Source organism: Buceros rhinoceros, unplaced genomic scaffold (genome assembly GCF_000710305.1).
Source record: "Buceros rhinoceros silvestris isolate BGI_N320 unplaced genomic scaffold, ASM71030v1 scaffold7296, whole genome shotgun sequence".
Taxonomy (NCBI): domain Eukaryota; kingdom Metazoa; phylum Chordata; class Aves; order Bucerotiformes; family Bucerotidae; genus Buceros; species Buceros rhinoceros.
In genome coordinates this window covers 109,524-119,768 of record NW_010419303.1, presented here as the reverse complement: position 1 = coordinate 119,768, position 10,245 = coordinate 109,524, and the positions used below count along the sequence as shown (strand labels likewise).

General features: G+C 44.0%; 1 protein-coding gene across 1 annotated transcript in view; it reads right to left on the bottom strand.

The window, feature by feature from the left end:
• Positions 1–10,245, bottom strand: part of LOC104495831 (DENN domain-containing protein 1A-like) — a gene marked incomplete at its 5' end in the record, with an annotated part of 111,914 nt that overhangs the window by 4,048 nt on the left and 97,621 nt on the right. Inside the window, 3 exon segments of the mRNA XM_010138861.1 lie at positions 134–151; positions 153–230; positions 9,295–9,383. Coding sequence (XP_010137163.1) covers positions 134–151; positions 153–230; positions 9,295–9,383 — 185 coding nt within the window.

The window sequence follows — 10,245 nt, the reverse complement described above, 5'->3', positions numbered from 1 at the left end:
CAAGCAAGCAGGAGGAGTGCCGAACATTCATCATTCATTTCCAGAATTCCCAGTGCAGGAGCAGGCACCCTGACCAATGCCAGCCCCACTGCTTGGAGACCGAATCAATACAACGGAAGAATAAGGGATAGACCATTCAAAAGGAGCAGTGATCCTCTTCCTCCTGAAATTCATCATCAGAAGAGTCCTCAGAGAGGAAGACTGTATAGTGTCGCAAAGGCTTTACAAGGCTGAGGGAAACAGGAAGAGAAAAGAAGTTATCAAGTTGTCACAATCAAAGCTCCAGAGGAGAGAGAAACCGGGTGATTCGCAGGCTCTAAATCATTTCTGCACTTGACTGATGGCACCGCAAAGAGCTCTGCAGGTACATGTAGAGCTCTGCTTTTTGGGCAGAAAGTAGCTCTTCTAAAAATATCCGGGGTGCCATCGAGTCGGGCAGGAACCAAGGCCTGCAGCCACAGCCACACTGCAGAAGCAGCCAACGCAGACAGCCCCTTTCCGCCACTACACCCTCGAGCGAGCCGGCCAGCGTCTGCTCTTCACAAACACATCTGTGCTCCTCTGACTCTCTGAGCTCTGACTGCAGGCAAACCAATACTAGCACTACCTCTGCCTTGCAGATGCTTAGGCTGACATTAGTCCGATCTATGAGAGGAGCTGACTTGAGGGTAACAACCCCTACTTGTTTGTGGGTTTGAGATCTGAAATTGCTTCGCAGTAGAATAAAACCAAATCTGCCCAAGGATTTATATGAAATGCAGTTTGCAGGAAAGATGTGTGTGTTCCCTTCCTCAATGGTTAACTGCTCCCAGAGTCTGGCAGAAGAGGGACTCGAGCTAATTCCTCCCCCATCACAGGATGGTGACAATCAGTCTATGAATTTGTCAGCAGCTGTAATTTAAAAAAATCAACAAAACACCGACCAAACCAACAATCACCACCAATACCATTTCTCCAGATTTTTGACAAGTACCTATTAGTCATCTTTACTGCACAGACAGGGGTCAGCTCTCCAGGATTTCCTCTTGTACCTAATGAAGACAATGCCTAAATGTTTAATGAATGTGCGGTGAACGGTGCGTGCCTCCGCACATCTGGGTAAACACACACTGGTCGGGGGATAAAAGAAAAATATTTAAAGTTTGCTGAATTTATGAATATTTTTTCTATTATTTGTTGTAGCTATCAGTCAGTAAATGACTCTTTTCTGTATGATGTAGACGCTTCTAAGATTCTCTGTTTCCTCTGAAGCAAATTCCAAAGTGGCTATCACTGCTTCAAATGACTACAACCACTATCAGCTCTAGCAGAAGAGGAAAGAGAACAGGAGCAGGGTCGTGAAGCAGGAGTACACGGGAACAAAGAGGTTGAAGAGTATGAAGAAATTAATAGCAAATATTGCCCTTTTGTAATGCTAGAATAGCCTAACCTTTAGTGAAGCACAAAGCAAGGGCCACTGTTCATTCCCCTCTGAAACACTGATCAGCAAAAGAGCTTATAGAAAATATATTCTCACAAATTAAATATTAAGACAAATGCCTCATAAGTGACCAAAAGCATACTGAGATGTACCAGTATTAGTCACAGGCTCTACACCACAGCCCAGTGCTTTCCAGTCTACTGAAACTCAAGGACAGTTGTGTAGAGCCACCAAAATTTATGCACTTCAAGTAAAACATAAATTCCCTTTGTAACAGTTACTTATTCCCCCCATTCCAGTTGTGTTCTGGCAAATCTGAGTGTGCACATCAGAGAACAATGGAGAAGAAATCATTGTTACCACCCACCCGAACGAGGTCTCTTCCCAAACACCTTCCTTTTATCAGCCACCTATCACTGATCATACACCCTCGTTACTGTAGGGACTCAGACGTCCGTCGTGAACGACGCAAAGCCACCTGCAATGGAGATGGGGAGCCGGATTTTGCTGCTACTGAGGTGCAGAATAAAATGTGTTATTTCATTGCAAGCACAATCAGGCTCGTCCTGTGAAACAAAGGGTCGGTCCGGTCCTGTAGCCATCGCAGAGCAATGCGAATGTATTGTGTACATCGCAGGTGAGACGAGGGTCTGTGGAAATCAGAAAGCAGGGATAGAAAGAGGAAGAATTTGCTTCGCTGCCTTTATAGTACAGACATCCTGACAAACCACCTCGAGGGGCACTTGAATTCACCAGCAGCCTTCACTCGTTTAGCTCATCTCAATCAGGAAATATAATAAAGTTATGAAAATCGGTCTAAAAGATAAGGTCAGGAAAAGAGAAGTCGGACGCTGCAGCCGACAGCCACTGTGAATAACGTTTGCTCACAATCACAATCAGGTCAGAGCTAATTAATAAAAGTCTAAAGCAGTGTGGCAGTGCATGGGGCTGATGTCTGTGGCACTCCAATTAAAGCCGGGACGTACTGTACTTCTCCTCTCTCCTGCTCTAATGGGCATCTAGGGAAAGTGGGGTGGTGCCACCACATTAGCAACTTGCATTTAACTTTCTTTTCATTTTTTCAATAAAGTGACTATTACCAAAAAATTTCAATTTACATTAACAAAAGCCTCAAATAAATTCAAGGTATCTTTGATTTCTGAAATAAGATCAAAGAAGAAATATATACATGTGGTTTTGTCTTAGGAGAGTAAATTACCATTTAACATGATTCCCGAAAACCTAAAATTATTTCCAGAAATTAAGAGCGATATTGAATTTCTGCGTATCTTGCTCATACACTAAACGTTTGGTAACGGCGTACAACACCCGTGCTGGTGGAGCCGCCTTTCCTGTGCTGCCTCCCATACCTTTGCTTGCCTGTGGACTACGCTAAATTCAACTGCATCGTGTCTGTGCGCCCATACGAAATCAACTGGGAGTGAACTATGGGAAAAAAAGACTGGGTCTTGTTGGGCAGATCACCCCTCGCACTTCAGCGCCGCGCAGCACCAACAAGATTCAGCGAGAGCAAGTTCACCCGCACTGGTTCTGTGGCTCCGTAAACGGAAGCGCGATCTCCTAATTAGAAGAGAGAAGGCACTGCAGCCTCGCTGCTGGGGCGCGCTGCAAGGGGGCTTGGTCCGAGATAAGGGATGAACAATCTAAAATTGTCCAAGTTTAAATTTTTCATCAGCTCGAGGCAGCAGAATCCAAAAAAAGTGCCTGTTCCCTCATTAACCCAAGTGGGGAACTCTCCTGCCGTCTGCCACCCAGCGCTGGCTGCGTTTCACACACAAAGAGCTGTCTCTGCGCAGGCAGGTCACAGCCAGCCCGGCTACACGGCAGGCGCTGCCGCAGTCTGCGAGGGAAAAAAGGATGTGTCCGTCACAGCTACAACCCTCATCATCTCCACATGACTGCTCCGGCTCCTGCCTACCTAATCTCCTCGCCGAGTTCCCATGCAGATGACTTGCTGATCTCTTTCTAATGTTTAGTTTAACATGTCTTCGGTTAGCACCAGCATATGACAGTGCTGACAGCCGCGGCTGTTCCTTTTTAAATACCGTGTCAGAAACACCGCGCAGTAAAGCCGGGGATGCGCTCCATGGCTCTGCGCACCATTATGAGAGTGCGGGTTTCTTTTTTAATGAGGAAGATCTGCATCTCGGGAGCTTTTTTCATGTGTCAGGATGCATGGACAAATCAGCAGCACATCACACTGGCCAAAAATGAAATGCTGACAAATGTAGATATTTCAAATTTAATTGACACCTAAATGTACTTGAGATAGAAAAAATATATACAGAAAATGTGAGTACAGGATATGGGAATTAATAAGGAGTATTCTATAATAATTTTAAAAGCTCTTTTGCTTAAGAGAAAATTAAATTTGTGTGTTTTATTAACTGTGTTGCTTTTTCCTGATTAAAGAGATTATGGGACAAAGGGGTACTCCGCACTTCTTGTCATTTTTCCCCTAAAAAGGGCTTCCCAAATTTGAAGGAGGATGATTTGTTTTTTTAATTAATATATATTTTTTAGTATTCTATAATAATTTTAAAAGCTCTTTTGCTTAAGAGAAAATTAAATTTGTGTGTTTTATTAACTGTGTTGCTTTTTCCTGATTAAAGAGATTATGGGACAAAGGGGTACTCCGCACTTCTTGTCATTTTTCCCCTAAAAAGGGCTTCCCAAATTTGAAGGAGGATGATTTGTTTTTTTAATTAATATATATTTTTTAGAAGAACAGCTACAGCAGCTGTTCTATATAGCAGCTCCAGGGAATGATGGAATTCGTCCCTCTTAGACAGTAAAATGAAGAGAATGGGCTTTTTCTTGCCCGTACGAAATAGGAGACTCCGGGCTGAGGGGACTGTCCAGTAACTGTTCAACCTGAACACAGCCCAGAGCTGTCACTGCAGTTCTGTCCTGCACATGCTGAACACAGCACAGCCCAGAGAGAGCTAACAAAAATATTAAAATATCTGTCTGATTTTTGAAGTGTACTTCCCATACTGTGAATGTTAACAGGAGCAGAATATTGCCACAAAAACATGAGCAAAAAGGGTATTTTAACCTACAACAAACAACAAAAAAATCAGTATCACGCTACCCGACCAGATAACAAACCCCACAGCTCGTCGTCCCTGCACCCAGTGAAGGCAGGTGTCCAGCTCTTTTGGAGTGGTTAAGGATGGGTTACAAATCTTCTAGAGGGCTGGAAATCTTGACCAAGAATTTAGAGTGGAACAAGCTGGATGACGCCTCTGCCTGCGCCGACAGATCTAGATCCAAGGTTCTATAAAGCCGTTTCCCATTTCTGCTCTGTCACTCAGTCCTGAGGATCTAGTCACTGACTCACCCTGCAGCAGCCCTGTCCTTTACAAAGTCAAGCTGTGAACTTCCTCGCGCCTCCCGCCAAAGCAGACAGCACAAACAGGGCCCAAACCTCAAGATTCTTCTAAAGCATCCCCCTGGAAGGGTGGGCCTGGGGCTCCAGGGGCAGCCCTGCCTGCCTCGTGCTACGGTTCCTGTTTGGCAAGGCCTGCCCCAAACCCCACCGCGCTCTGCACGGTTCTGCCCTGTCTGCTGTGCCTGTGCTGGGCATCGCGTGGTCAGTCCCACCGTCGCTGTGCCCAGCTTCCCCACGCCCATGTGCGCAAGCAGAGGGACCAAAGCGCAGGCAGCGAGTCGGTACTGGCTGGCTCAGCTCTGTCCCTCAGCGTTGGTCCTTGCCTGCAGTGCCACCGTGGAATGCCTGCCCCGTACGCCGCCTGGTGCGGCAGGGCTCGGAGGGCCTGGTTACACCAACTGGAAGTTACCATGTGTCATGAGCCCCTCTCTCAAGGTGGCCGTCATGCTGGCTGCGCGCTGGTGGCAGTGTAATAACCCACTGCTGCAGCCTATTTCCATTCACGCGGTATCGGGGAGAGCCATTAGCTTCTCTGCTAAGTCCCGCACGACTTCGGGCGAGCCGTAATGAACTGCTGCAGCACTGACACAGGCTCAGCCAGCCCAAGAGCCTTTTGACATGCTGTTAATTGTGAGCCTGACCCTCTGATTTCCTATTTTAATTTCCTCCCACTCTGCATGCCCTGGAAGCCAGCTAGTCGGTACTTACAGAAGACAGTTCCTACAGCACTCTGGAAGCCTATTCTACATTTAATAGGAAATCTTGCTGTGGTGTAAAAGAGAGCTCTCAAAAACCTGCCTGTCTGTTAAAAACGCAACATCTTATTTCTGTGAACAACTAATTTGTGTTTCAGGAGGCAGGTCCCACGTGTCTCGGATTGCCCCAGGTGGTAATCCAGCCTTTTCTGAGCCCTCATCTACAAATTCTTCCTCTTACCTCATTACTAAAACTGCTTTTTTTTTAATTAGACATTTTAGATTTAATGACAAATTTTTAAGAATCATAAACATCACAAATTTTGAATTATTGACAAAACTGTAAACAAATTAAACTTTCTACTGAAATAGAAAAAAAATCACTATGGGGTCTCAGGTAGTGGCACTGCCCTGAGGATTCCATCTCCGATGCAAAAGTCACCATCTGAGCCAAGGAGACAGACCTGCCGGGCAACATCCCTGAGGCCCTCGCATAGTCATTCAGGACCAAAACGGTAGTTTTAAATACAGAAAGAAACTCCTCCCTGAACAGAGGCTCCACTCACAAACACACCCTACACACGACACCTGAACAAAGCAACTGCCTAATAACAAGGTTTGGAAATGGTGCAATTAAATTAAATATTTTGGTCCAGTTTAGTCTAAGAAAAGCACCCTCCCAGCGCTGCTGCTGCTTGCATGGAATCTCCCTGACCTACACTTAGGCTGCTCCAACACTACGAAGCCACACGAGTGAAAATACATATTGCCGTGTTTTCATTCATTCCAGTATTATCCAGAGAGAGAAAACAATGCTAATTTTTTTTTTTAAAGAGACAACAACTGGCTTTATGTTTTAATTTCAGAATAATATAGGAGGACTATCCCTTACTGGGACAGGAAAAAGAATAGGGAAAATGTAATGAAAATCCTAACTTTTACTTACTCTTAAAAAATACTTCTTCTTCTATTCAAATTGTCATTTTGAGATAAACACTAAGGAAAAAGGTCAGAATTACCGAGTCATTACTATTGCAAAAGTATTCATCTGCAGTTATTTTTTAGGCAAGCCACTTATTTGAGCTTTAAGTACAAGTTTAGATATTTCCTCCACTTGTACTTCCAAAATCACAACTGTAGTGTCAGCCTCATCGTCCCTGCGTATCCTGTGTCCTGTTCACCCACTGCCCTGTTGGGTTTTATCAAAACACTCTACCTAGACACCCCACGGGAGATCTACTTGAGTGCAATATTCTACAATTCACTGTCTGGAAATAATTCTGTTAAAGTTTGTTTTGCTCCCAAAGCTGATGACAGGAAAAGTGACAATAGTCAGATCCTGCTGGGACACTGCATTTGAACTAGATAAAATACCGAAGACCACAGCTGGTACCATACGGCAAGTGTTGGTGGTATTAGCAACAGTACCTGGTTTGCTTCCACGTTTAAAAGATGGAAAAACCTATCAGTAAAATGATCATGAAGAGAAATAAGTCAGTTTATAGCTGCAAAGCATCTTCATTATCTTTTGCAGAGTGCTGACAATTGTCTGACAAAAATAATCTCATAGCTCAACCTATGAAGGCAGCTGAATTGTAAAGACTCACTAAAATTAATAGCAATAAATTAAACTCAAGTAAAATAATAATTGTAATTCAATATATTTCTACTATCAATATAAATATTTTGTTTAGCATTCATGTTTAGATTTATTCCTGTTCTGATACTGGCAGGAACTGGAAATACCTGTAGCAGTAACCTAACTTGGATTCGAAGCTGCTGGACATTCCACCATGCACAATCCTTCCCCTGACACATGCAAGGATTAAATCGACTCAATTATCCCTCACCTACACACAGCATGACATTATATTAAAAACTAAAAATAAACTTTTCTGATAAATTCCCATAATGTGCAGTGACAGCTACACCCTGGACCAGCACAAGCCCTTCCACAGGATCTGCCGTCTGCTCCACAAGAGGGCAACCACATTCCACTGCTCAGCGGGTGGAGAGTCCTGCAGGACTTCAAAGTGACCATCCACCTTCGCCAACAGCCAGGGCGCTCCCCGTCCCAGAGAGCCTGGGAAGAGCTGGCCACGCACTCAGCTTTAGGGGACCCACCCAACCTCCACCTCTCCTTCCCCTCATGAACAGCAGAGACAGGGAACTGGTACACGTGGGGGGAAAGGTGTGAATAAAGAAACCAACCGCTTTTCTCTTTGAGGGATTTTAATATCCTCAGATACGATGAATATCCTGTGATTTTAAGCATCAACCAAAGCATTCCACTTTACTGATAACAGAGCCACCACAGGCTGAGACATAAACAAATGATGCCAAGTGGCTCTGATACAGGCAGATACTTTGTGCTGCAGGTTGAGCTGAATTCCAGGGAAATCTCTGGGGCAGATTAGATGACTGCAAGCACCTTGTGGACCTCGAATCTTTTGCCTGTACTCTGTGAGCAGTTCTGGTGTGGCTTGCCACCCTAAGGCTGCACTGCCACAGCATGGGACATTTGGAAGACATTTCTCCACACACTGTTGGAGGACAGCAGTGAAGATGCTTCATGTGTGGGGAACACCAGTTTAACCTTGCCATGACTTGGAAAACCTCTGCAGGCTCTGCTGCCTGCTGCTCTTACCTCACCGCCTGGTTGTTTCCTCTGGAGTGCAGTTTCCTCTGGAGTAGGACAGGTCTGTCCCTACTCTAGCCACATTTTCCACAGCACTTTGAGATCAACCACCCCAGGCAAAACACATGGTTCTTAAACTTCCCAAATTCTGAACAGAGAGGAGGCGTCCTGCTTATTCTGACGCTTAAGAAGTGCAGCTAACACCATCCTCTCTATCCAAACAGAACTTAGTGCTGTTCAATCTTTCGTACTTCTGAAGAGCTGAAGTAGCTCACTCAGAATCCGAATAATTTTAAATCCAAATGCATACTGACACAGCCCACATGTGTATTTGTCACACACACACTAGTATCTCTCGGGCTATGTTGGTACAGTGCAATATACCCATTCTTTTTAGGTTTTCACTAGAGGGCCTATTCTTAACTGTGGCAACATGTTAAGAATATCTGCAACAATACACAGTACAAAGTACTTTAATACGTGACATTTCATGAAACTATCTGAAAAACTCCCTCCAAGGTAGCAGAATATAGTGTTCATTTGAACAAGAGAGATGTTGGAAACCAACACATTTATACACGAGCAGTAAGCTACAGCAAAACAATGTCTTTGGAACGTTACCTCTCATTCCTTCAGAGTCAAATCAGAAGAGATGATAAATTTGCCAGTACTGTGCAAGACAGTTAAGCTCTACAAGCCTTCACTATAAAGCTCGTCCAGCTGTGTTAATGAGACTTTACAAGCAGGAGACACAAGCCTTCCTGTAAAGCCTGGAAGAGCAGTGGATTTGCAGGGCTGTGGCTAACAATTCCATTTAAAACATAGTTCAAAACAAAACAACACAGAAATGAACAAACCTCCAAAACCTGAAAACTTTCACTAAACAGCCTGATCAGCTTATGGCTAACTTGTCAAACCACAGGTTTCCAGTCAGTAAACTTTGGTTTCTTGCTTTTTCAAACCTCCTCTAAAACGTTCCAAAAATTGAAAAACAAAAAAAATGTTTTAGTAGTTAATTAATTAATTACTGTGATCTGTAGCAATATTTACTTTCTCCTTTGGCTAGTTCCCATTCTGAATGCACTGTTGACACAGCTAGAGAGAAGCAGAGCAGCAAAGTACTTACTGTTCTGGACTAGAAACTGAAGTCCTTCGTCCTTCCACAGCAATGTTGCTCTTGGGTCTCTTAACGACGTGAGGTCTTGGCGGGCGAACCTGTTACATGCACACACAGGAGGCATTGCATCAAACAGCCATAAATAACAAATATGCATAAATACCATTAACTTAAAGGTATCTTCTGTCCAGAATCGCTTTTACATGTCTTCAGTTTTTGTGCCACACCAGCATTACCAGTGACTATAGATATACAAGTGAATATAAAGTATGAACGTAACTATAGGGACCTACAACTTGTTTCAGGACAAAAAAGTCCCATGGTTTTGAACAGCAAATGAAACACGTCTGCTTGTCACTGACCGTCAGCTATTAGCAAAGCAACACAAATTTGTTTCAGTGTCCTGTTTGCTACAGGATAAACTTCTGATAAAAGATTCCTTAAGTGTGAGCTTCCCCTTCTACAGCTGACAGAGTAAAACTGGAACACCCTGTGTGTTGCTGTCCGCCTTATCGGAAAGTGGAGTCCAGCAGTGACGTCCTCATCCTCTTGTCCCTGTGCTCACAGGAACTCAGCTTCTCAAGAGAAGGTTCCGTGTATGGGAGCCCTGAGAAATTGGTACTTAGAATAAATGTTGTACATGAAAAACATAGCTCATTCTTCATTACAAATGTGCTTCCTTCCAGCAGCTGAACAGAAACCTTTGCCAGGCATATTATCATTATCACCCCTAATGTTATGTTAGTTTATCTTTTGTTGTCTGTAATAGAATCCAAAGCATTTCTGAGGAAGATGATGTTGCTGCCAATTCCATCTTAAATAACACATCCACACCTTCCGATGTTCAGAAACCCACCTCAATTTACTTACATTAACTCCACAAGCAAACAAGCTTTAGTTCAAGGACAGGAATAAGCTCTCGTTATCACTACACGGGTGGTTTGAGAAGCGCCACCTTCA